The 26,157-nt window shown below is 51.3% G+C and overlaps 1 protein-coding gene across 15 annotated transcripts in view; it reads right to left on the bottom strand.

Moving 5' to 3' along the window:
* Positions 1-26,157, bottom strand: part of Prkag2 (protein kinase AMP-activated non-catalytic subunit gamma 2) — a 241,245-nt gene that overhangs the window by 134,435 nt on the left and 80,653 nt on the right. Inside the window, exon 1 of one of the 15 annotated variants that reach the window (XM_017592732.3) lies at positions 2,769-7,242. The exons of 11 other annotated variants lie outside the window; for them this stretch is intronic. In XM_017592732.3, the coding sequence (XP_017448221.1) occupies positions 2,769-2,862 (94 nt within the window). In that variant the 5' untranslated portion in view covers positions 2,863-7,242. Of the gene's footprint in view, positions 1-2,768; positions 7,243-26,157 lie in introns of those variants that run through there. 3 more of the 15 variants (XM_063286392.1, XM_006235955.5, XM_063286393.1) reach the window with 3 other exon arrangements.

Raw genomic sequence — 26,157 nt, 5'->3', positions numbered from 1 at the left:
GAAAGTATGCCACTTGACTGGAGACAAAATGAAGCAATCCTGTCCTCACAAGGGAGCGCTCTGCGTGGGGTTAGACGACGATGGTTTCTGCAGAAGAGGGCTGTGCTTGGTACTTTTATGTTAACTTTACACAAACTATAAAGTCATTTGAGAGTGGGGGGACCTCAGGAAGATGCCCCCTGAAGATCAGGCTGTAGGGGTAGGCAGCGGAGGCGCACGCCTTTAATCCCACACTTAAGAGGCAGAGGCAGGAAGATCTCTGAGTCTGATGCCAGCCTGGTCTACTGAGTGAGCTCCAGGAGAGCCAGGGCTGCTACACAGAGAAACACTATATTGAAAAGCCAAAAAAGAAAGACCAGTCTGTAGGCAGGCCTGTAGGGTATTTTCTTAGTGATTGATGGGGGGGGGGGGCAGCTCACGGAGGGTGGGGCCATCCCTGGGCTGATGGTCCTGGGTTCTATAAGAAAGCAGGCCGAACAAGACTTGGAAAGACTTGCAGTAAGCAGCACCCTCCATGGCCTCTGCATCAGCTCCCGCCTCCAGGTTCCTGTCCTGACTTCCTTCAGCGATGAACTTTGATGTGGAAGTGTGAGCCAAATAAACCTTTTCCTCCCCAACATGCTTTTCGGTCATGATGTTTCATCTTGGCAATAGAAAGCCCCAACTGAGGCAAGGGTCCAGCTGCAGAGGAGGGCCAAAGGGCCAAAGAGGCAGGCCCTGGCCGCCTAAGGCTTGCTCTGGGGACCCAGGGAATAAGTCAGGGTCAGGCATCTCAAACTCCCATAGAAGAAAAGACTTGAGTAAAATTCCCCATCGAGGAAAGGACGTAAAACCAACCTCCAAAGTGGCCCTTCCTCGACAGCCAGAGAGACCTCGCTGGAAAGGGGTGCTTTGAATCCACCATTTTAAACAGAGAAGGGGCAGGGCTAGAGATCACAGTTTGAACGGGGCGGGGCGGGGGGCACATTTCTGGAGAGACCAGGATATCGTGAGTGAAGAGTTAGACGGAGTGGGCTGAGTTAGCCCAGCTGAGTTGGACGTAAGCTTCCTCTATAATTCGTGGCCCTTCCCCTTCATTCAGGGGCCCAGGCCTGGCATGATGGAGGAGGTGCCCAGCTCTTACTCCAGTGTGATGCTAACTAATGGGGAAACCTGGACCCCAGGGCCCTGGCAACTGACCACAGCATAGCTTGAGAAGGGAGGTGGGTCTGCACTTGTTCTGCAAGCTCCAGAGCTTCCTCTGGAGAAACCCCACGGCCCTGACCCAAGGGCAGAGCCGGCCTTTGCATGCAAGCTCTTATGATACTTGGTGGAGTATTATTTCTGACCTCGACAGTTCAGGAGATGGGAAAACAGCCAGTTCGCACACACCAGGGCAGAAACCACTGACTGGCACACACCGGGCATTTAATAACAGGCCTGCTTGCCTGTCCCCACTAGCAAAGCTAGACTTTTTGTTCAATAACAGGGTCAGATTTAACTCTGTAGTAAATGAGTGTTTACATCTTTGCTATCTAAAATGAACATCTTGTTTTTAGACGAATCACTGACTCTGGTCCAGTCGTCCTTCCCTCCCCCACTGCTGGGTCAGGCACCCCATCCCTCTATAATCCCCCCAGCACTAAATGGCATTCTCCTCTTCAGTTCATTTTGCAGACTTATTTTTTCCTTCCAATGAGAACTGAAAACCGCTTGACTCAGAAGCCCCCATCCCCATGCTGGCCCCCCTCAGACCTCGAGGCTCTCAGGGCTTCGACGCATCCGCTACAGTAGGAGGTACAGGCAGACAGAATCTCCTTTACTTTCACCTCACCTACCTTCTGTTCACTGCCTAGATGACCTGCTAAAGTCATGATGCTACTATATCCACGACAAATGAATTTCTACCACTTGAAATATCACATTCCACTTATTTTTGAGACAGGGTCTCATGCAGCTGGCCTTGAACTTGACATATAACCAAGGATGACACCGGCCTCTCACCCTCCTGCCTCCAGTTGCCGAGTGCTGAGATTTCAGCTGTGTCCCCACGCCCGGTTTTACTCAGAGCTGGGGATCAAACCCACGACTTACACATGCTAGGCAAGTACTCTAATAGTGGAGTCAACCTCCGGCCCCAGTCTCAGATTCTTAAGACGTGACAGCTACCATTTGAGGTCGCGTGGTCAGGTAGCATCCAGGTCCCTATGAAGTAAAGAAACTTGCGTTCCACCTGTATAGCTCCATCTGAACAGAACACACAAGCTGCCACCATAGCAGGTCCCTGAGCTGAACCACAGATACGTGACCAGCAGCTGATCCCAGTCTCATGAACCTGAGGCAGCAGGTCCCAGAAGCCGCTTCTCCCCAAGGGAGAAGTCACCCTCGGTCCAGCAGGTCTCTTGCCTCCCCTCCTCTCTCTGCGCACGTTTCATTTGCAACAATGCAACCTCACAGTTCAGACTTGCCCTTGCTCTTTTGCAACCTACTGCTTTCCCTAAGCCAGTAACAACCCCAACTGATCCCTAAACCACACGGTGCCAGGTGGGCTGGAAGAAGGAAACAGCTTTAGAAAGAGTGGCTGGCCGGGCAGATCCTGGGAGCAGCATGGCCAGTAGTTAGCAGTCGCTCTTTCTCCTTAAACACTGCCTCAGGGCTATTTTACCCAGAGCAAGGAGCAGAGCTGGCCACACTCACATGTAGTACACAGGCACATGTGTATGCATGCATACACATGCACATACACATCACGGGAGGTCATCAGAGAAACAGAAAGGACAGGATCCTACCAAAAAGGCCATGGGGTTCCGACTGGCGCCGCTGGGTGCTTCGGCTTTGGTCCTTGGGTTTCTTGTTGCCCCTCAGACTTCCAAAGCGCTTCATGAGTCACCGTGGCCACAGAAGCGGTGATAGGTGAGCATATCAGAACTTGAAGAACCAGTGTGAGCCTCGGCTGGCAGGTACAGGATACCTGGGAGCCACAGTTCACCACTGCTGAGAGGCAGTCAAACTGTGATCCCAGACAATATCTCTCAGAGTAGTATGAGATTCAGGTCACGCTCCGGGACCAGCCTAGCAGCCACACAGGGACTCCCTTTACAGTTCCTGCTCAGGTCCCCGAGACTCCTGAGCAAAGCAGTCCTGACTGGCCGCACCTCTCTCCCGGGCAGTGTCAGTCTCGCCTGTCCGTAAGTAGACAAGCAGCCACTGGAGGCCTGTACAGAACCTTGCAGGGGATCTGTTTATGTAGTTAAGGTTGCCGGCTCACTGACAAGCTCCGGGTTATTTACTCTCTTTAAACTTAAAGTGGGAGGAGAGCCCAAGTAGGCAGAACCAGCACTAGCCTGCGAGTCATGTGCAGATCTGCGTGATGTCTCTTTAAGAAGACTGTAAAAGGAAACCACCCTGTACAGACAATTCTTGGCACCAATTGGCCAGAACACATTCCATTATGACATGACATCACACAACTATTTTGATGCATGTGCGTCGGGACTCTGAGAGCTAGAAGCCCGGAGAGCACAAGGCTAGCCAGACACTGCTGGATCTTCTTTGGTCCTCTCTCCTCTAGGGAACACAGAAAGATTGAGCAGAGACAGGATCACCCTAGGATTCAGCAGAAGGTCTTGTGCAAGCCTGGAGCCTGACTGCCAAGAACTGCGCAACAGAACTCAGATTTCGGAGGGCATCTCACTCAAGTTCTCCTATTGCAGATGGGGAAATCGAGGCTCGGGATGGGGCTGGGACTGCTCCTGCAGCCAACTATGGCAGAGAGGAGACTCCAACACTAATTTCATCCACCGCAAGCCTAATGTGTGATCTGACAAAGCACAAACCCTTTAGTTCATCCGAGTAGCATAAGTAAGAGGGTGAAACACCAGAGAGGGAAATGAGCTTGGTTTGTTTCTCTCCTGATAGCTTTTCCTGAAGAAAAGTTACTTGCTCTGTTACTGATCAGCCTCCTGACCGTGAGGAAGTCTCTTCTATCTGTGTTCCACCTTTGCTAGCCAGGGTGACACTGGGCAATAGCAGGGCCTCAGCTCTAACAGTCAGGGCAGAGAGATGGACGGCTCAGTGGTCGTGAGCACGCATTTCATGCACTGCTCGTTGACAGTACCTGAGCTCAGTTCTGGTGGCAGGAAGATCACAGTTGTTACTACTACTCCAGCCCCAGGGGAATCAGACACCTTCTTTTGACCTCCATAGGCACCTGCACTCACAAGCACAATCCCACATGTACACATACACACACACACACACACACACACACACACGTGTGCACACACGCACACACACAATTTTTGAAATCAAATTCCAATAACCAGAACTAGTGGTAATAATATTTGTGTGGCTTCTCCCGCAAATAACCACTTACACCAAAATTAGTTACATGGACCTCAGCCTGAGGCTGATTGACTTGGATTTTCTCAGCTCCCCGATTAGATGGTATCACCTTGAAAAACAACTGATGCCTGTGTGATTTTTGTTATCTAATAGGGCAGCAGTTAGTGAGGGGATAGAGGGAGACGGGCGAGGGATTCAACTTGTGAGGAGGGCCCAAGCCCACAAGAAGCCACCATGAGCTCAGGCCTGCCCGCTCTTTGTGGGTTTGTCACTCTCTGGCAGTTTGGCTCTCCTCTGCTCACTGTTTAGACAAGAGAACAATGGACCCCTAGCTAGAGTCACAGGCTGCAGTGCAAGCTTGAGGGAGTTTGTTAAGAGGCCATGATGAGGGGAGTCCAGGATGTCACGGTAAGGGTGCTAAGGTTTGAATGTGGCTGCCCCTCACACTTGGTCTCCAGCTAGCAGGACTGTTTGGGGAAGTTGAGGCCCCTCTGGGTTTTGGGGTTTAGCTGGTGGAATTAAGTCACTAGGGGTGAGTCTTTGTTCTGGTTCGGATCCACTTTGTCTGTTGCTGGCCCATGTCACATGAACAAAGCCTCACATCCCCACCGTGTGCTCTCCCCACCACGATGAACTGAAATCCCTCCCTTCAGTAGTCACAGCCAGACAAGTAGCACCAGGAGAGGACCATGGAGTCTCAGCTCCTGCCCCAGATCTGCTGTTCCCAGGGCCTCCCTTTGGCTGAGTGCAGAGCAGACGGGGGCACACACTTGCTGTCTCATACCCACAAGACCCTCAGGCTGTGGAGTGCAGTGGCTGCCTATTTTCTTGGGTGATACTACCTCTGCCCATCTCTGTCCATGGTGGCCTATCCAGCCATTGACAATGGATCAGGAGGCTGTGGTATCAGCTTCTCTCCTGTTGTCTCTACTCAGAATGAGGAGGGCTTCTATCCTCAATTGCTTTCCACTTTACTTTTTGAGACAGGGTCTCTCATTGAACCTTCGGTCTGTAATTACCCCAAAGACTGGGACTGGGAGGCTGTCAGTGAGACCCAGTCCCACCTCCTTGGTGTGGGGATGCTGAGCATGGGACTGGGTCCAGCTTTGGATATGCGTTCTGGGGATCCAGACTGTGGTCCCTATGCCTCTGGGACAACAATTCTGTGACTGAGCCATCTTCTTCCACTAGAAGATTCTTAAGCTAGAAGAGAAGCAGAGTATGTGGGGAGAGCAAGTGAGTTTCAGTCCAGGAGGAGAAGATCAGTCACGGGAGGCGGGCATGGATGGCAGAAGCAGGCCAGATGGACTTGGGTTATCTGGACATTCACTCTGCGCATGGTGATTAAAGTGGGGGAATGTTCTAGGCAGCTGCTGATTGAGGGGATTTGGGTGCTGTAAGCCACTCAAAGACACTCCTGTTCTCCAAGAATGGCATTTTCATTATCAAAAGAATAACTGCCATTTACCAAGAGTCTCTCCTAAGCCAAGCAAGGCACTGGGCAACTTGGCAGTTATTTGGTTTGCCCCTATAAAGGCTGAAGGGCAGCTGCCAATAGTGTGTCCTTTAAAGCCAAATAGCGGAGCATCACGGGGCAGCCTGGTGGGGGTCACACAGATGACAAGTCAGGACAGAGGCATGGACTTGGACCCGACTCAGGGAAGTCTGAACGTGCATGCATGTACACAATACAACATCAGGGCCCAAGGTCATTGTCCCCCAGGCTCTGCCTCAGTGAGTTCCTTGGAAGGAAGAGAATAGGCAAGAGTTTACATTCTTACATTCACCTTTGACCTTCAGGCCTGAAAGTTTAAAGGCATAAGAGCCAACCTTGAAAACCTTGATTTGCGTCCTTACCGGACTAAATATCCTTACTGGAGCCGTGACAAGGCACGGGTTGCTGACCTGGCTTGCAGGTGAACTGTGAAATCCCAAGAAGAACAGTACTTGGGGGTGTCTAGGTGACTGAGCACGGGCGAGGAGTGCACACTTCCTCTGTTCACTGGGACTAGAACTCACTGAGGCAGCCTAGCTCTGGGCTTCACTCTGAATTTACTCCACGGGGTCATTTGGAGTCTTTGTTGAGGAATTTAAGAATGCAACCAATCAGGTGAAGGAAAAAAAGAATTCCTTGTCCTTCAGGGTTACTGGCTGCCACTGAGGGGGTTGAAGAGGAACCGACAAGGTTCAGCCTGAGCTGTTTTGGCCTGTCATGAATGCCTACACAAGGCAGTTTTAGGAGAGAGAAGCATTGCACAGAAAGATGGGCAAGCTCACAGGATGAAGCTATATTCTACAGTGGCCCAAGTCTTTAGAGATCATGCCTTTAAAACTGTAGGAAGCCAGCAACAGGAGTCAGGTTGGGGACAACAGACCCCTTGGAATACCAACCTTAACACCAGTTCTGTAGGATTTGTACAGAGGTGTAATGCTAAGTGGTTCTACTGTGTGTGTGTGTGTGTGTGTGTGTGTGTGTGTGTGTGTGTGTGTGTGTGTCTGAGTGCATTCGTGCCCACATGCAAAGATATTTTGCATGTTGTGAGTGCACGTGTGTCAAGGTGTGTGCTCGTGTGTATAGATGTAAAAGCACCAGGTTGGGGTTGGCAGTCATACTCAATAGCTCTTCCACCTTCTCTGAGGGGGAAGGGTGGTCTCACAATCAAACCCAGAGCTCACCGATAAAGCTAGTCTCATTACCCAGCTTGCTCTGGGGTCCTGTCTCTGCCTTCTGAGGCTGGAATTATAGCCAGGCCACCACAGCACCCCCCATTTACACGAATCTTGGGGATCCAAACTCTGCTTGCACAGGAGGTGCCTTAACCACTGGGTCACCTTCCCGGCCCATAATGGTAAGGTTTAATTTTATATGTATTCTTTAAAAAATTAACACATTTTTAATTAAAATAGGATTATATCACTCTCCTGATTCCCCTTACTACTCCAGCCACTCCCAGGCATCCTCCCCTCTAACCCCCTAAAATTGTTAAACACACACACACACACACACACACACACACACACACACACACAGAGAGAGAGAGAGAGAGAGAGAGAGAGAGAGAGAGAGAGAGAGAGATATGCAACCGGTTGAGTCCCTGTTGGTTTGCATGTATATGGTTCTGGTCTGACCGCTTGCTATTACATAGCCATAAAGGGGGCTCATTACTGGGAGAGGCTGGCGCTCCTCTCCCAGCAGTCATCAGTGGTCTGTGGTTCTTTGTCTAGGGTGTGGGACCCCATGGAACTGTCCGCCTCCCACAGAATTGTGGCCTTCAGTGCTGTCTTTGCTCCTCTCTTGTTTCTGCTGCAGCCAATTCTAGGAGAGACTGCTTCACAGCAGACCTCCTGGATTTTCTACCTTCTCTTTCAACCATGTCCCCTAAGCCATACATCATACTCCATAGATACTTCCTAGCAATATCCATTGCTACCCTAATCATGATAGCCAGGAAATGAAAACAAAGAGTCCCTAAAAGTGAAATGTCTTTCAACGGGTGTTGGGATAATGAAAGTGTGGTGCATATTCACAGAGGAATACCAGTCAGCTGTAAAGAAGAATGAAACATCAAGTTTGCAGGTAAATGAATGAACCGAGCAAACACACACACATACATGTGTGCACAAACACACACACACACACATGTACACACACAAACACACTTGAGTGCACACACACACACACACACACACAAACACACACATACTAGCACACATTTCTTTGCTGCAAAGCTTCAGAAATAACTGCAATTCTCACTCCTCAGCCAGGAAGCTTCCCTTTCTAAATGGAGCCCACCATCACAGAAATGCACAAATGAACACACGAACGCAGGGTGAGTGGACCGTAGGGCCCAGCCCAGTGGGTGCATCCATATGCATTCTCACCATTGCTGCTGGCTTTGATTCCCAGCTAGACATCTGCACTGAGCATCAAGAAGGATTACTGAAGTCCTCAACCCTGGAGTATCTCTTACTTGCAGGTCATACCGTCGTATGCTGATTTTCTCTCTAGCTAGCCTGAAAGTGTGGTGCTCACAGGATCCCACCACATACAAGAAACAGAACAAGTACCCACTGGTGGAGACCTTGCAGGTGGCTCAGCAGCAGCCAAGTGGGCCAGGGAAATAGGTGGAGCTTCCTGGGAATAGCATGGCCTGTCCCCGGGGAAGGCACAGGCTCACTGTGCTGGAGCCCAGAAAGGGACGGTAGCAGCTCTCTGCAGTCAAGTACTCACTGCAGTGGGCCACAGGGTGCCACGGTGGTCCTCCTCCTCCTCCCCCTCTTCCTCCTCTTCCTCCTCTTCCTCCTCTTCCTCCTCCTCCTCCTCCTCTTCCTCCTCCTCCTCCTCTTCCTCCTCCTCCTCCTCTTCCTCCTCCTCTTGATTTTTCAAGACAGGTTTCCCTGTATCCCTGGCTGTCCTGGAACTCACTCTGTAGACCAGGTTGGCCTTGAACCAAGAGACCGGCCTGCCTCTGCCTCTGCCTCTGTGTCTGAGTGCTGGGATTAAAGGGCTGTGCCACTGCCCGGCTACCAGCACTTACTCTTTCCTATCTGTTCTTTCTGTTTCTCTGCATGTGAAGCAACAGCACTTGACCTTAGGTTTTGGTAGAGGCTCTTTCACTGAACCAGAAGCTCACTTTAGCCAGGCTAGCCGTCCAGTAAGCTCCAAGGGTTCTCCTGTCTCTGTTTCTTCAGCACTAGGATACAGGCACACCCAGGCTCAGGTCTTCTTAACCAGAACATGCAGGTTTTATAGGTGTGATGAATGCCACTAGGTCTATTATTGCTTCCTGGGGACAGCATGGCCTGTCCCTAGGGAATGCATAGGCTGACTGTCCTGGAGCCACACGGTCTAGTGCAGCAAAACAGTTGAAAGACTGACTATTCAATAGACGGCAGTGAAGGAGCAGTCCTAGTTCACAGATGGCAGTCGAAGGAACTGTAGACAGGAGAGGGGCTCAGTACTGTACTCCAGTGTACATAGGAGGGGTGTTCTCACGCCCTGGGGGCAGCTCAGACCACAGACCACACCTCTGCACTGTGGGTCTAGTGAATGCATTGATCTAGTCCCGAATGCCTCCCACCCCCGTGACTCTGTGTGTAAATCATGTGAATTCGATCCTTAGAGAGTCCCTGATGGTGACTATGTTCCCACACACGGGAGACATGCTAAGACCTATATAGAGACACTCGCTTATCCATTAAGCTAGGCTTATTTTAGACTCCAGGTTGGGGGTCTATCCAGAACTGGCCAATACTATAGTGGCTTCTCAATCTCCACTACAGGAAGGGACTCCCTCCACACGTGACTGTAGCTGGGACACTAAGATCCTCATCATGTCACATGCTCAGGGACAGTTTCATCCTTTTGCTGTCTGGAGGCCTGTGGAACATCCACAGAGACGGTCCTTGGATTAAAATTACATTTCGGAAAAGCCCTTAAGCCCTCAGGACCACTGAAACACTCTGGACGACACGACAGACGTAACTAAAACTGTGAGGACCTAGAGGGGAGAGAAGCATTTGAGACTCGAGGTGCACCATCTCTCCATGGGCACCTTAATCCATTCCTGAGAAGGGTGTCTCTCCTGCTACTATACCGCTGCTGAGGCCTGGGACCCACAAGTCCCAGGGCCAGCCCAACCACCAAGAGGTCACAGCTTGCCCGGTAGGTGACACTGTCCATGCATCCTGTGTGGAGAGAATGCCCCAAAGCACTTTCCTATGATTTCAGGAGGAGGAGGAGGCCAGCTGCTACCGTTCAATTAGTGACATCTAGGGACAGAGGTTCATTGGAGCCTCCGGAACTCCGGAGAGACCGGGAAGAGAGCTGGAATCCTTGGCCTGCGTCACTGTCCAAGTACAGTCAGGACCTAGTGGCGGCTTCTCTGCAGTGGGGAAGGCAACTGAGGACACACCAACAGAAATCTCACTGTCAGCCCTGTGAGGGCTGTGACCCTCACAGGGCCTGAAAACTGCCCAGGTCCCTGAGAGGCTGCTGCCAATCACAACCTTGGGGTGTGAGTTTCAGATTCCCTTGGAGCAGGGTGCAGTATGCACACTGGCGAGAACACTCCTGCTGGTTGCGAAATAGTGCGTGTGTGTCATGTTTCGCCGAGAGTTATAAAGGTCGAGTTGCTGCTGCTTAGCTCTGAGTGAACTCGCCCTTGGAGCTTCCCTTATTCCTCCATCAGGGGCTGTGTCTGAGTCACACCTCTGATGGCCTTCCCCACCTGACTCAAGCCACCATGTGGTACCGAGTCACTCCAGCACACTCAGGATCGGTCACACCTACCCTCGTGGCGCCTGGGGTGGCGCCTGGGGGGACAGGCGAGAGTGGGGGAATGTGAGTGACAAGAGAGTGTTTGTGTTGGCAAAGATGAGCCACCTCGGCTCACCCAGCTCTGCTCACAGCAGTGACATCTAAGCCCACTAAGATCTGATAGTGGCCACAGGGAATCCTACCATTAAAAACACAGAGAGGCGCTGAGGGCTTGCTGTGTAAGCGTAAATGGGTCTGGGATAGGATCCCCGGGCTGCATAAAACGCCAGCCACGTGGCGAGGGCCAAGGCAGGAGGATTGCGGGGATTGGCTGGTGGCCAGTCTAGCTGAACCAACACTGAGAGGAAGCTTGGTTCAGTGAGATATCCTCTCAGGGAAATAGAGCAGGCAGACACAGAGGACGACGGCTGTATTGACCTCTGGCCTCTGCACACACACCAGTGGAGTGTGCACTCACGCACAAACGTAAAGAGAAGCGAAAGCTTATGCCGCAATCATTTTCAGCTAAAATGTAGGAGCCAGAAAGCACGAAATCTCTGAGTCTTGAAGGGGTATCCTGCACCCATGCAGGCCCTTGGGGGCCTCATTCAGTTCTTTCTTGTGGCCCTTCCTTGTATTCTGGAGTTGACGGGTCCCTGCTCATCAAGAGCTCTGTAAAAGTCTATCAGGCCCAAGGCTCCAAAAGTCCCAAAGATAAGCAGTAAGGAAGGACAAAGATCAGCTGTTCATGGCCCACAGGACAGATCCTGGGGGCAGAGGGCCCTGGAGCAGTCGATCTAAAGGCCAAACATCAGATATTCTGATTAAAGAGGCAAAGTGTGCTAGGAACAGGCCCCTGTTGTAGCGTGGAGATGAGCTCCAAGTTCCAGGCTCTGGCTGGCCCAGCCTCACCTGGGCAGGGATGCCTTTTTCTAGGGCCTGGCGTTCACCCGAAGGACCCCAACTGCTGCTGCCCCCGTCCACTTGGGAATACAATGAACTGGAGGTCAGAATGTGAGGTCTGAACTGAGGGCTGCCTTGGTTTCTTCTCAACCTGAAATTCGGGCTCGAATGAGGCGACTGGGGAACAGTTTAGCCTTCAGATCAGCTACAACCCAAGAGAAATCTGGGTCCGCGCACAAGCCTGCCACCTTGAGTGATTTCCTACACTTCCGTGTAACATGCTGATTACACAGCGGGCTCAGCCCATCCGGGTCTTAAAGGGATCACGAAAGACAATGTGGCAGAAACATCCCGTAAGATGCAGGGCATGAAGCACTGATGCTGACAGCAACTGCTGTCCCCACTGCCCATGCCTGACCTCACTGTGCCACCTGCCCCTCCGTCGCCATCTTAGGGTCATACCTTCGAGAACTGTAATCACCGGCACCCACCTCCTCCATCCTCCCCACATCCTTCACTTTTACGAGTTTACATGACAACACGGAGCGAGCGCCAAGCACAACACGTTCAGCCAAACTTTTGTGAGAGTCAAAGGGTTTCATCAAGAAAGTAAAGGCGACGCACAGAGGAGAAAATAAATATTTGCAAGATATTCACTCTTTGGAATTCCCACAAACCAGGCAGAAAAAAGACAACACAGTTTAAAACAGGCAGGAGGGGCTGGAGATGGCTCAGTGGTTAAGAACGCTAGCTGCTCTTTCAGAGGTCCTGAGTTCTGTTCCCAGCATCACCCCAGGTGGCTCATGACTCCCTCTAACTGCAGTTTGGGGGAATCCGAAGCCCTTTTCTGGCCTTGCATACATGTGGCACGTATAAACACAAACTGTCCCCCTCCCCTTCCCCTCTCTCAATGAATCTTGAATGGGAAAAGGGGAGGAAGCTTCATCAGACACTTCCCCCAAAGAAGAGCAACAGGGCCACACACATGCTTGAGAAAATACTCATGGGCAGCACAAATCCTAACCACAAGTGTGAACAGCTTCTATTGACAGAGATGGAGAAGACAGAGCCGTAACACTCCCGAGAATGTGGAAATACCACTTCTGTCATGGAAACAATTTGGTTTGGCCCTTCCTCAGCAAGTTACGTTAAATATGAGAGTCCTGTGTAACCTACTCCTGGCTATCGACCCGAAAGAACTGAAGGCAGAGATTAGAGCAGCCTGCACACAAATGTTCACAGAGCACTAGTCACAAAACTAGTCCAAGGGGGAAAAACAGCCTCAACCTTCATCGCCGGATGAGTGGGTGAAAAAATGTGGTATATCTATGCAGGGGAATATTATTCAACCAGGAAAAGCATGAAGTCATGGAAAATGTGTGCAATTTCCAAATGAAAGGTAAAGTATGAGGAGCCGGTTGCATTATGATTCCATTTTTATAAAAACCCCCGGACAGGCAAAGCCAGAGACAAAAGGAGATTGAACTTGCCAGATTCTGGGAGTAGAGGGATGGAGAGTGGATGAGGTTTGGGGTAATTACTGGGTCATCAGTGTTCCCTGGGGGTTTATTGCTGCGATACCATTGGGAAGTGGGGGCTGAGGTCACTGGTGGTGTGCCCTTGAAGGGAACATGGAGACCCAGGTCTTCTCTGCTTCCTTCCTGAACATCATGGAGTGAGAAGTCTCCACCATCACGTGCCCAGCACATCCTCTCCAGAAACTGTCTGGTCCTTCCTCAGCAAGTTCACTTTAAAGTCACTATGTGTGTCGCCACAGGCCTGAAGCAGCCACAGACAGGCACCTCTGCAATCATTGACCAAAGGAAGCCTTGTCTCCTTAGTTACCCACGCCAGGCGCTCTGTCACGGCAACACTGGTGAGACAGCCCTCAGACTGAGGGCTGACTACAGTGCTGGGAATGCACTTCGTGTCCTCTACTGTGTACTCTAAAACTGCAGAGGCACTGTGTTACACAAAGGTAGGTTAAATCCACACATTCTGGGAGAAACAAGTCTAAGTTCTCCTGTATCTGTATTTCTCACAGCGGTAAATGCGTTTGTGCTAGATGTTGGCCTCTATTTCTTTGACTATCTTATTTCGATAGTCTACTTTTCGCCATCATGTAGCGTCTTGCTGTGGAGACAGACCATCATTGTTCGACTCCTCCCCCATTCACAAGGATTGAATTGTCTGCAATCGATCTGTTGAGAGGCCCTAGAAGCAATGGCACCCCAGCGGCAGGCAGCATTGGCAGGGCCACGGTCTTCTTCCTAAGTGTTGTTTACCACCATCAGTAATGAAGTGGCTAACGCTGTTATGCCACCAGACAGTCACGAGATGGCCAAAACATTACTTGGAGAAGAGACTCAGTCCAGGGCAGGAAGTGTGTAAGATAAGGCAACAATTCTAGCAGTGTTTACAATATTGTGGGGACAGTCAAAAGACCCAGGAGCCATGTGATGGGGCTCCAGCTGGACAAGTCTCAGACAGTGTGAGCATCAGAATAGGCTAATGGAGCATTTTAACTCATTTCCTAAAAAGCCAATCTCCAAGTCCAGACATACACGCATACACATAAAAACATGCATACATACAAGCATACATGAGCACATATGTACACATGCATATACACACCGGCACCCATTCATGCATGCACATGCATACACATACACATGTTTGTACATACATGGGTACCACATATACATATATACATAACACATATATCCATGCATGCATACGTGTATATAAGCATGCACACACACATATATTCACATGCATACGCACACAGACACACATGTATGCGTGCACATATACACATATATTCACACAGGAAAGATGGTAGATCTTTTCCTGAGAAAGACTCCCTTTCCAACCAGCTCATGTGGAATTAGTGATGAATTAGAATATTACTCTTTGGCGGCCATCACAGCCATAATTCAGGCAAGAGACACTGATGGCCGCTAAAAGTAACAGGTGAAAGTTGTATGAGAATGAGGCTGTTTACATAACATTCTAAGTGCACCCTCCCCCCAGAACGCTGACTCATCACATCGAGAAACCAACCCTTTATTAAAAGGAGAGAGAGCCTCACTGTGGACAGCCCCAGCCCCACATCAGGGATCCTATGACCAGGAAGGTGCTGGAACAGCCACCGGCTGCCTGCTGTGAGGCCCTAGCTCAAGCAAGCAGCCTGTGGCTTGCCTGCCAACAGCTAACCCAGCATCTGATCATGAGGAAGTGCTGGGCACACCCAGGGTGAGGGCAGCCACACAATAGCTGGCCTGTGGCCTGGACACACTGGGCAAGCGCTGAGGTAATGGAAGCTGTGGGAAGCCGTGGGACAGAAGAGAAACGGCCACAGACTGGGTCATGTCTGGGGTGCTTCCAAAAAGCATGTCATTAAGACAACTTGCTGAATGCGAACAGAGCCTGAAGTGGGGCTAATCACTCTGTGTTGACATTAGTTTCTGGACTTGATAGTGACACTGTGGCGATCCACCTTGTTTTCACAAAGCCAGCGGGGTTAGGCAGCAGTTCTCAACCTGTGGGTGCTGACCCCTTTGGGGTCGTACATCAGACATCCTGAATATCAGATATTTATGTTATCATTCATAACAGTAGCACAATGGCATTTATGAAGGAGCAACAAAAAGAATTTTGTGGTTGGGGTCACCGCAGCATTACGAAGGTTGAGAACCACTGGATTAGGGGGTGTTGTATCTGTAATTTACTCTCAATCATTGGGAGTCTACACGGACAAGCAGTACATGAGTGGAGGTGGGGGTGGGAGTGGGGGTAGACGGACAGATGGACAGCTATCAGAGCTAAGAAAACTTGGAGAGATGTTAGTTTTGTGAGTTGAGTGAAGAGCACCAAGAGAGCCCTTTAGATTGTCTGACAGTGTTTTAATGTGCATGTAGTATGTATATGTGTGTGTGTTGTGTGTATGTGTGAACACACACGTGTGCTTCGTGTGGGGGTGCATGTACACATGCATGAGGAGGCCAGAAGTGGATGTCAGGGGTCTTCCTCTACCCACCCTATTATTACCTTTTGTGAGAGTTTGAAGTTGTCAAAATGGAATGCTACTTTTAAAAAGGAAGTGAAAGAGACTAGGGGCATGGCATGCTTGTGTAACGTGCATAGAGCCTGGGCCTCAACCCCCAGCACCATGTACAGCATCATCTATAGTCCAGTACTCGGGAGATGGAGGTAGAAGGCCTCCATCGGAAGTTCAAGGCCGTCCTCAGCTCTGAAGTGGAGGGTTGCGTAACAACCTTGCTTCAAAATGGGGGGTGGGGACTTTAGCAGTAACGAGGTGAGGACAAAGACACTATAATTGTAATTGTCTCCAGGGCAGCTGGAGTGTACCTCAGGCAGGCTGTGTAGGACTGGAAGACTCTCAGGATTCATTCCCAACACCCACACAGCCCAGTCTGGGCTGGCAGGGACAGAGCGCCTTCTCAGGACAGGTGCGTGGTGGCCACCAGAGGGCGCCTTCCCAGAAGTGCATTAGGTGCCAGGCCACATAGCTGTGCCATTTGATGGCTGCACTTTTCAGGAAACCCGGATGCCACACATACTTTCCCTTTCTTTGTGGACAGGCCGGATGAGTCACGTTTTTCAGAAGGCTGCAGACCTGCCAGCTGCCGGGATCTGGAAAGCTCCTGCTGTAGCCAGTGAGCACAGGGCCCAGGGAGGCTGGCTGGCCCAGGGTGGATGAGCTGTGGCCTCTGAAGAGGGAGCTGTGTCTGGAGTATGGGCCAGCCAGAGTAAATCTTGTTTTGTTGGGCATTGAGCAAACTCATGTTAAGCTAAATTCTGGCGTCTGAAGACACACTCAGATGGTTGGTCCAAGCCCCCTGAACAGTGTACACACGTTTCCTGTTTGCATAACCCCGTGTACCCGCCTGCAGGCCTGCCCATTCCCAGGTGGCACATGCAGCCTCCTCCCCTCACTCATCCAATCCCGACCCGTGTTTAAGCCTTGGCTCAATCTGTCTTACTGTCCCCTCTTCCTGTGTACACACTGGCATTGAGTCACTGGATCTGAGACCTCATGAAGCAGCCCTGTGGCTGCTGGGAGGGTCCTTCTAGAAGCAGCCAAGAAGGCTACAGGAGGAGAGGTGGCCTGCCTCCCAGTTAGTGGTGGCATGACACATTCTGTTCACTGCATGCTGACTTCTTGGAGAAGCACCACATTCCCCCCAAAGACGTCTCCATGAAGGGAAGAAGTGTGCCAGGGTCCCCTCCTATCATCCTGTCACAAGCTTCCTCCCCCAGGTTCTTTCTCTGGTAATACTTCAGGGAGGCTAGTGATGCCCATTCTCTGTCTCTCCAGCATCTAAACCAATGCCCAGGCCCCATGGAGTCCTCTGAAAGCTAACAGCGAAAGTGCACCATCCAAGACCCACAGAGATGTCCCAGGTACACACCAAACACATGGCACGGAAGGAAGCATGCCAGGCGTGCCCGAGACTTGGGCTTCTGTCAGTGAAGGGTGGGTGTGCAATTCTCCATTACCGACGGACTGCTGCTCCTGTCTCAGGTGCTGGGAGGAACTCAATGGATCTATCACCGAGACCCAGTAACATGGCCCCCATGACGTGGCCCTGCGGCCATTTGATGCCCTCTATATACCGTGTGTTCTCTCATCTACTCCTTGCTCTTCTGTTTCCCAGAGGGGGTGGGGCTTTGTTTCTAACCTCTGGGTCAACTCCCAGGTTCCTGTGGCTATATCTCAGCTTTTTTTACCTCACGGCCGTAAGGCCACATGACTGTAGCCATCTAAGTCTGGACTGAGCCCGTCTGTTCTCAGTACACACCAGTTCCACTTTCCCTTGGGACCCTGACTGGCAGGAGGTGAGAAAGGAAGGTGTTTTTAGGAGGTGCCAGAGGGCAGTCTGCAGAGCTACCAGCCATGCTGCTAGACCTCGGGGCTGGAGGAGCAAACTCCTCCAGTTTAGACCTAGCCCTTTGGTTCCTGCTCTGCACTTGTGGACAATGGCCCATTGATCCACATAGGCTGCCCCACTGCCCCGGGGTTTGTTCTGCAGGGCAAGCCGGGGCAGGGCCGCCTCAGCCCAGGGGAAGCCCTTGGCATGTAAATTGTAGACTTGGAGACTCCAAATTGAAGCCTTGAAAGCTGGGGTGCATTCTTCCCTGCGCTGCACAAAACCTTCAGCATTTTATGGGAAAACAGACTTTTATTTGAAAAATAAACTCCCAGTTGCTGTGTTATAAAAGAAGGGCTGTCTGGGAACCAATGCCCCAGTGGTGTGAAAGGGGCCAAAGTCTTAAGTTAAATAAACTCCTCGGCAAGCTCATTTGAATTTCAAAGGTAAAGATCCACACTCAGCAAGGGGGGAACTTCAGTCTTTCTACCTAGGACGACACAGGACCCTCAGGGTCCCGGCAGGACTGGAACATCTAACCACACACAGAGAGTAGAATTCCTGAGGAGGTCTGTATACATGGCCTCGGTCAAGACTGAGCTAAGCTAGTCTTGGAAGCCTGAGCTAGAAAGATACCGTCTACATCTCTGGCCAGGATGCATCTTGCCAGTCCCTCCATCCAGCTGACTCTTACACCCTAGCCAGACTCACTGGCAGGCATTCCAAACTCCTCGCAACTTCCCTGACCATCTAGGGTGGTATTTTCCAGACTGCGATCACTCCCTCTGCCCAGATCATAAAATCAGCTGTGCTATCTGATAAAGCTAAAATAATAGACAGAAGACATTCCAAGGGAGATCCTGTGTCATGAGAAGGGCATTCTGTACTGGATGACAACATCGTGTGCATGTGTGTCTGTGCACGTACACTCAAGGGGGCAGGGCATGTTACACGTGTGACTGTGGTATCTGGAGGCCATCGGCCCTCTCAGCTGTCCTTGAGGCACCTTTTGAGACAGCAGTCTCTCCCTGAACCTAGATCTTACCAATTAGCTTAGGCTGGCTGGCCAGCAAGCCTCAGGGGGTCCTCTAGCTTCTTCCTTCCCGAACCGAGGGGCTGTGACCACGCCCACCTGGAGTCTTTACACTGCCTCTGGGGTTTGAACTCAGGTTCTCCTACGGCATAACTGAATCACCTCCCAAAGATCTCAAACGAGTGTCTTACTGCAAACGGAAGGCCACAGCATGGCTTCATTTGCATACTTTATGCTCAGATTTTCTACAGCCTGACAGATGCAAATGGCCCAGGGGCCAGGGTGTGTTTCCCCGCCTTTTGATTTCCACCTGTCTAGCCCTGGGCTGTGTCTTCACCAGGAACAGCCTTTGTGTAATCAGAAGGTCATGGAATGTTTTTATTCCTCTTTTTCCTGGTGAGGCACAGATAAGGCCCCGAAGCTCAATGGGGCCAGTTCCGTCATAGCATCAGCGGGCATGGACCACTGCTTATTAGATGGGATTCTATGGATTGCTCAGTGGGGGCCGAGGAGCAGACCCAGTGCCAAGTCCCAATGCCACAGCCGCACGATCACGGGGGCCAGCCTCAGGCTGGCATTTGCACTCAGGCTAGCTGTAAAGTCCATCTCAGTCTAAATATCGCTGTCAGGACTGTTCTGATCTGCAGAAGGGGAAAGAAATGAGGAGTTGAGTTCTCGGACTCAGCCCAGAGGGCAGAGGTCGCTCTGGCCAGCTTTTCCTTCCAGGTTAAGGTGCCTTCTACTGTCAGCCCTGAGGCCAGAGCTCTGCTGTGGGTAGCCCTCCAATGCACTGACTGGGACTGGCTGGATGGTGGCGGCGGTAGAGTGGGTAGGACTGGGAGAGCTGGGAGAATTGTCAAGCCCAGCATGTGGTTTTCAGAGGTGAGCAAGAGAAGCCAGTCAGGAGGCAACAGACTGCAGAGGTATATGTGGTAACAGTTCAGCTCACACACGGAAGGGCTGCTCAAGACAAGCATAGTTAGGCAAGGATTTCTAGAGGAAAACAAGCCCTCTGTCGGGTCTGTCAGTCCTTCTTAGATGGTCCTCAGTCCCACGGCAGCAGCCACATAAGCTTCTGCAAAAGGCACGCCCTTCCTCTGGCCGACATCCTAGCCACCTTCCTTAATCATTCATTTAAAGAGCCCTGGGCTCCACCAGCGAGGCCCCACCCCCCTGACCTCACCTGCAGCTAGCCCTTCTCCTCGGATCGGATGGAAGAAATGTCCTACACTCTCCTGCCTTGCACGCCATCTTTGGGCTACCCATCACAGCCCTCTCTGCCTCATTCCCAACCCAGACCAAAGTCTTCCCATCAGAGAGGCTGCTCCTGACTTCCCTCCGGGACTAGCACCCCTGCACCCCCTTGATTTTCTTCACAGCACTTGACACAGCGCGTCCCGCCTGCTTCCAGGATGTCAGGGACAAGCTTGTTTGCTGTGGCCTGCCCAGGGTCTAGCAGTTAGCAGGGCCTTGTGAGGCATGGACTGAATGTCAGAGGTGTGCATCTTCTTTGTAGCTTCCTGATTCTGCTAGGACAAGACAGGAGCGGGGTCGATCGGTACAGCCTTCTTTCCTCTGTGCAGTGCAGGGAGGGCCACAGCAGCTCCTGCTCAAGATTCAGCATATGAGGTTGTAGCACCCCCTAGTGGCCACAGTGCCAAAGAGCCAGGAAATAATAGCCGGTAAGCAACGGACGGGGTCTGCACGCCCCGGACAGCGGGACCCCAGCCTTGTTCTCATCTTACACACTCCCACACTGCGTGAGTGAAGTCAGATTTAAGAAAAGGCTCAGAAAATAAAGGTGGTGCAGTGGCTGTCCCACGTGGTTAAATGTAGCATAAAGCATCTCATAGAGGCCTCAGTTCATCTCAGACGGCGTGATGAACTTTTTAGGGCTTGGTAAACAACCAGCTTGGTGAAGTGCTTGCTGTGCACATAAGAGACCCTGAGATTGATACCCGGAACACATTCTTTAAAACAGCCACATTTAGGGTGCACTGCAGTCTCAGCTCAGAGGGAGGAGATGGGGATTCCCGGGTCTCACTGGCTAACCAGAAACACCTGAGGACGAGCTTCAGGTCTATGAGACCCCAATCTCAAAAAATGAGGTGGGCATTAACTGAAAAATAATATCTAAAGTTAACCTTGGGCAGCCACATGTGTGCAGACACACAGACACAGGCATGTACACACGTATACACACAAGTACACATGCACACACATGTCATATATACATGTCACACAAACACATACACAGTCACTCTCACACACATGCACACAGGTATACACATATGTCAAAGATGCATGTTACACAAATATGTCATACACAAATCTCTCATATGTAATACTACACATCACACGTGTCACAGAGACACGCATGTACATGCATGCATATGCACACGCAGACACACCTCTCTCTCTCTCTCTCTCTCTCTCACACACACACACACACACACAGGTGAACTTTGTAAAATATAAACTAAGGTGGTAGGGAAGCACAGAGAACCCAGAAGTGTGTGAGACAAGACCTGGGCCTAAAGCCTTCCCCTCCACAAGTCTGCCTGCCGAGTTTGCCTGGCTAGTCCAAGGGACTTTGCCCAGCTGGCTGACGCACTTACTAAGGTGTCCATCAAGTGTCTTTGGCCCGTTCCTAGCCTCCTGACCTCTGCCTGGATACCTCTCTGTGTAAGAGAGCACAGCCTCCATGTCAGGGCCTATTTTTCGACCTGCTGTGTTTCTGATGAGGGAATTAAAAGTTTGTGTTCCTATGTTCCTCTCCACCCCTCCAACCTGTTTTTGGAAGGTCACCATTTGGGAGAAGAGCATGCCTTGTCCACAGCTCACCTGATGGGAGAGTGCATTCTGATGCTTTGATGGTATATATACAGGTTCTGACCCATGATAGATGGACTGGATCAGGTCGGCTCTACCTCATGCTGCCCTGGTGTCTCGATAAAGTCAAGATATGAGGAAGAGGGGCGCAGCTGTCTGTGGGCTGTCAGGGTCTGTCCCTACCTGTGCTACAGCGCATACTGTGCACATGGTGGACTTTGGGTAACAAAGGGCCTAAGGAGGGTGGGGAGAAGGCAAGGGGAATGTCTTACTAGCAGAGGGCAGCATGGCCAGTGGTCAGGTGCTGTGTTGGAAATGACTCGGGGTGTCACGCAGTAAGAAGGCTTAATGCCCTGACAGTCGTGACTCGTATACAGCCGTGACGCGTATACCACACGGCGGCACTTACATGCTGGGCACAGGGAAGTTGTGTGTGTGTAGCCCTCTGGGGCCCCATAAAAGAGACACCACCAAGGATAGAGAGTTACTTAAATCAGGTCAGCAGTATGAAGGCTAGGACAAGCAGTTCACTGCTTCCCAAGAGCAAATTCCAGGGGCTGTGGGAGAGAGGCTGACTTTGCTGGGCCCACGTTTATCTAGTTTACGAGCACCTGCTGCCACCACCGAGCTTTGTGTGACGGTGTGATCTTAGCAACACTAGGAGGTGAGGTGGCACGCCTTGGGTATCTCTTGGGTTTCAAGAGAGAAAACTCTCTCTCTCTCTCTCTCTCTCTCTCTCTCTCTTTCTCTCTCTCTCTCTCTCTCTCTGGGGGGGTACTATAACATGCACTGTCTGGCAAAAGTAATTGACACACTTTGTGCACGTCAGTTGCCCTCTGTGCGGAGTGCTGCTGAGGTCGGGATGAGCTGGCGCTCCCCTGGGAGCTTGGGCTAATGGGTGATGTGTGAACACGACCGCTCTGTGAAGGACAATCAATCCCAACCACAAATCTGACAGACATGTGCATACAAAACAGGCAGCTCTCTAAACGGCTCAGGGCTGGCTCTAGGAAAACTAGTGACCTAGTTAGGATCATCAAACAAGATATATGCCCCAAATTAACACCGTGTAAGACAGCAGAACATTCACGCTTACCAAACCAATGAAAAGCATCTACCCACTTGCTACCTGTTGCCTCCTTTGTGCCCCGTGGAGAGCAAGTCCTAAGACTCAGTATTCAGTTTACAATGCCACCTATTTCTCTCATATTCCTGTCAGCCAGCTATGATGGGCCACAAGTGCTCTCTCCCTGGCCCACCTCCCGCCTGACAGGAGCTCAAGGCTCTAGGCCTCCACTCCAAACTTCTTTCTTCCTCGTCTGTGAATCATGGGCTCACTCTTGAGAGCCTGAGGTCAGTCCTCCTCCTTCTTCCTACACTGCAAGTCAGGGGGAGACCCACACTACCTAGACTCAGGGGCCTAGTGACGCCAGGACAGCCCTTTACTGTGCATGGTCACCACTTAGAGGCCCAGGGCTGTAGAGAAGAAGAACCGGAAACTGGGTAGCCTACGACAATGGGAACTCGTTCCCTCTCCCTGCAGAGGCTGGTGGTCCTGGAGGTCAGGAGTGGGCAGGGCACGCTTCCCCGGAACTCCACGGCACGGCGCTATCTTGTCTTCAGATTCTGGCACTGCGGCCATCTCTGCATTCACTGGCTCAGAGTGGTGTCACTGAGTCCTTCCTGTGTCACAGGACTTGCCCTTCACTAGTATCAGCCGCACTGCACTAGGGGTTGCCTTAGTGACAACATCAGAACTACTGACATCTGCAGTGATCCTATTTCCAAACCAGGCTGTGTTTTGAGGTACCAAGGGATGTCAACACATTATTTGGGGGTGGGGGTTGCAGTCAACCCTTAACTGTTGCTGTGAGGATGAAACAGAGCCTGAAATAAATTTAGTTTGTCCAGTTCCTCACTGGCCTTAGCCCTGTAACTTGACTTTTGTTGTCTCCCCCAACCCCACCTTCACCCCCGTCCCTTGCAGTCCTGACCCACTGGTCACTAACTATATGGCTGCACTAGGTGACTCCTAATGGTGGTGGTGAGTCAGCCCACAGGATTACGGAGTCCTGCCAGGAACCATTAAACAGGAATTTCAGACTAATTTTCATCTCCTCTCTTGGCAATACTGCGTAAGTAGGAACACAATAGACCACCAAGAAAGGAAGGCATGTAGTCCACACCAGCATGGCACTGCTCAACCCTGGCATCAAGGTAGAGGGTGGCAGAATGGAGGTCTGAACCTGTCCTGCCCAGCTCCATTTACGGCAATGGAAAACCGCTTAGAGAATCCAGTTTCCTGGCAGGAGTGGGAGGGGCAGGGGTGGGCTGGGGAAAGAAATTTCTGGAAGATTTGTCTAAAGGAGTTTCAGAGACAATAATGGTGGCTGGGAACTTAGGAGAGCACAGAGGTTGGGAAGTGAGACTGAGGGAAATTCATCCAGCAGTCTGCCCATGAGACAACTTTGTCTTATTTAAAAGGGGCCAAGGGAGCTGGGGAGACGGTAATGTGCTCTCCTCACAGCCATGAGATCCTGAAAATAAAGAAAGAAGGCAGGTGCAGTGGCTGTAATTCCAGCAGCGAGACAGAGGATCCCCGAGAAGCTTGCTGGCCAGCCAGCATAGTCAAATTGTGAACCCCAGGTTCAGTGAGAAACCTAGTCTCAAATACAAATGAATGAATGAATGAACTAACAATCAAATTTGGCCTCTGGTGTCCACATGCACACAGAGGGTCTCACAGGCTGAAACTGAAAGTTCAATAAAGAAGGTAAGAAATCGGATCTCAGACAAGCTCTTCAGGGAGTGAGGAGCTAGGGCTACACCGGAAAGGCAGCCTTGGGGCAACCTGTTTCCTCCTGGCACAAGGAATGGTCCAGACAGAATGTCAAAGGATTCTAAGTTCCCAGACAGCCAAGACTGGCTTCCTCCTGGAAGGAGCCCTCCTGTTTGTTCTTCAAGATGCAGCTAGAGTGCCTGCATTTCTCAGAACTCACACAAGAGCTCCACGGGAAGGGCAGGGCCCATGGAGAAAGAATCATGTGACTTGGAGAAGCACATGACCCGGAAAAGGAAGCACATGACCTGGAGAAGGAAACACATGATATAGAAGATGAAGGTCTGAGGCTGGACACTTGGAGGCCACCTGGCTGGGCTGACAGTGCACAGGGCTGATCCCTGATCTGTGCTTACTCTGGATGCCACACAGAGTGGACGCTGGCAGCTACCAGACTCTTGTGCTGGATTTACTTCCAGGAGAAGCTGGGTCCTGGAGAAGACTCCCCTGTAAGGCGCATGTGCTGCTCCGATAGCCCAGCCCCTTCAACCTTGGCTGTGGAAGAGGGGTCACAGCATGAGAATATGTGGAGGACCTGAACCCCCTACCTCCTCAGTCAGGACGTTAAAACTCCAAAACATAATGCACTGTCTATGTGGGCTGGCTGCTGGTGTTGTCTTTTGTTTAAAAAGGCATGCATGAGAGTGTGCCTGTGCCTATGTGTGCGCATGCGTGCATGCCTTCCTGTGTGGTGTGTGTGTGTGTGTGTGTGTGTGTGTGTGTGTGTGTGTGTGCGCGTGTGTGTGTGTGTATGTGTGTGTGTGTGTGTGTGTGTGTTTGCCATGGGTATACAGGTGCCCCTAGTGACCAGCAAGGGGTGTCAAAGACCCTGGCCCTGGAGTTATGGAGGAGTGTAAGCTGCCCCATGTGTGCTGAAAAGTCGAGCTTGGGTCCTGAGGGAGAGCAGCAAGCACTTTGACTGCTGAGCCATCTCCTCATCCCACTGTTGGTGAGCCATCAGCAATGGCTGTTTCTCTAGGCTGTCCTGTTAACCAAGGGGCTGGCACCTGTGACAGGCCTCCCTCACACTGGTGGACAGCCTGTGCCATGAGAACCTTGACCTCCCCACCCTCTTCTTCCCACCAGTTCTGGGCTCTGGCTTGTGGTTCTCATCCAGTTCCAGTCCAGTCCTACCTGAGAGCCCCACCTGCCCCTGACCTGGAGTTCTAACCCACCCTGAGCCTGTCTCCGAAAGGCCATCAAAGCTCCGTGGATGGGCTGCCCCGCTCAGCGGTCCTGCCCACAGCCTATGCTGAGGCTGGGTGACGAGCCTTCCACTGGCTTCGCTCATTTTGTTTTCCCTTCACCTTTTAACAGAAACAGGAGTCCCACATGGGAGCACACACCTGTCATTTCAGCACTCAGGAGGCTGAGGCAGGAGGACCATGAGTTGCTGCGGTAGGATACACACTGTTGCAAAGCCAAAACAAATGACAACACCAAAAAACAAAGAAGACATTTCCCCTGGTAGGAGAAGACAGATCCAGCCACGCAAAGGAGACAAAACTAAAGTCAAACATCAGAAATGCCAGTCCTAGCTGGTGCTGCGGCCGTGGCTGTGGCTGGCAGTCTGGTGGGGAAATTTGGAACCCAAATTTATGTAGTTCTCAAAACCTCAGATGTGGCCTTGTTTGGATTTAGTCACTGTTAAGCATTCGGTCTAAGCTCCACCCCCACAGTTACCTGGCAACAGCCAGGTGTGCCTGACACTGTAAAAGGGGCTGCTTGCCCCTCCTCACTCTCTGGCTCCCTCTTGCTCTTACCCTCTTTCCCCTTTGTCCCTTCTCTCCCCATTCCCTTCCTCCCTTCTCTCTACATGCTCATGGCTGGCCTCTACTCCTCTCCTCTCCTCTCCTCTCCTCTCCTCTCCTCTCCTCTCCTCTCCTCTCCTCTCCTCTCCTCTCCTTCCCCTCCCCATCCTCTCTCTCTCTCTCTCTCTCTCTCTCTCTCTCTCTCTCTCTCTCTCTCTCTCTCTCTCTGCCTTTCTCTGCCCCTACTACCCTCTTAACTTCCTTCCCTACGCCCTAAATAAACTCTATTCTATTCTACACAGTCGTGTGGCTGGTCCCTCAGG

Source organism: Rattus norvegicus, chromosome 4 (assembly GCF_036323735.1).
Source record: "Rattus norvegicus strain BN/NHsdMcwi chromosome 4, GRCr8, whole genome shotgun sequence".
NCBI classification, from domain to species: Eukaryota; Metazoa; Chordata; class Mammalia; order Rodentia; family Muridae; genus Rattus; species Rattus norvegicus.
This window is presented reverse-complemented; position numbering and strand designations above follow the sequence as displayed.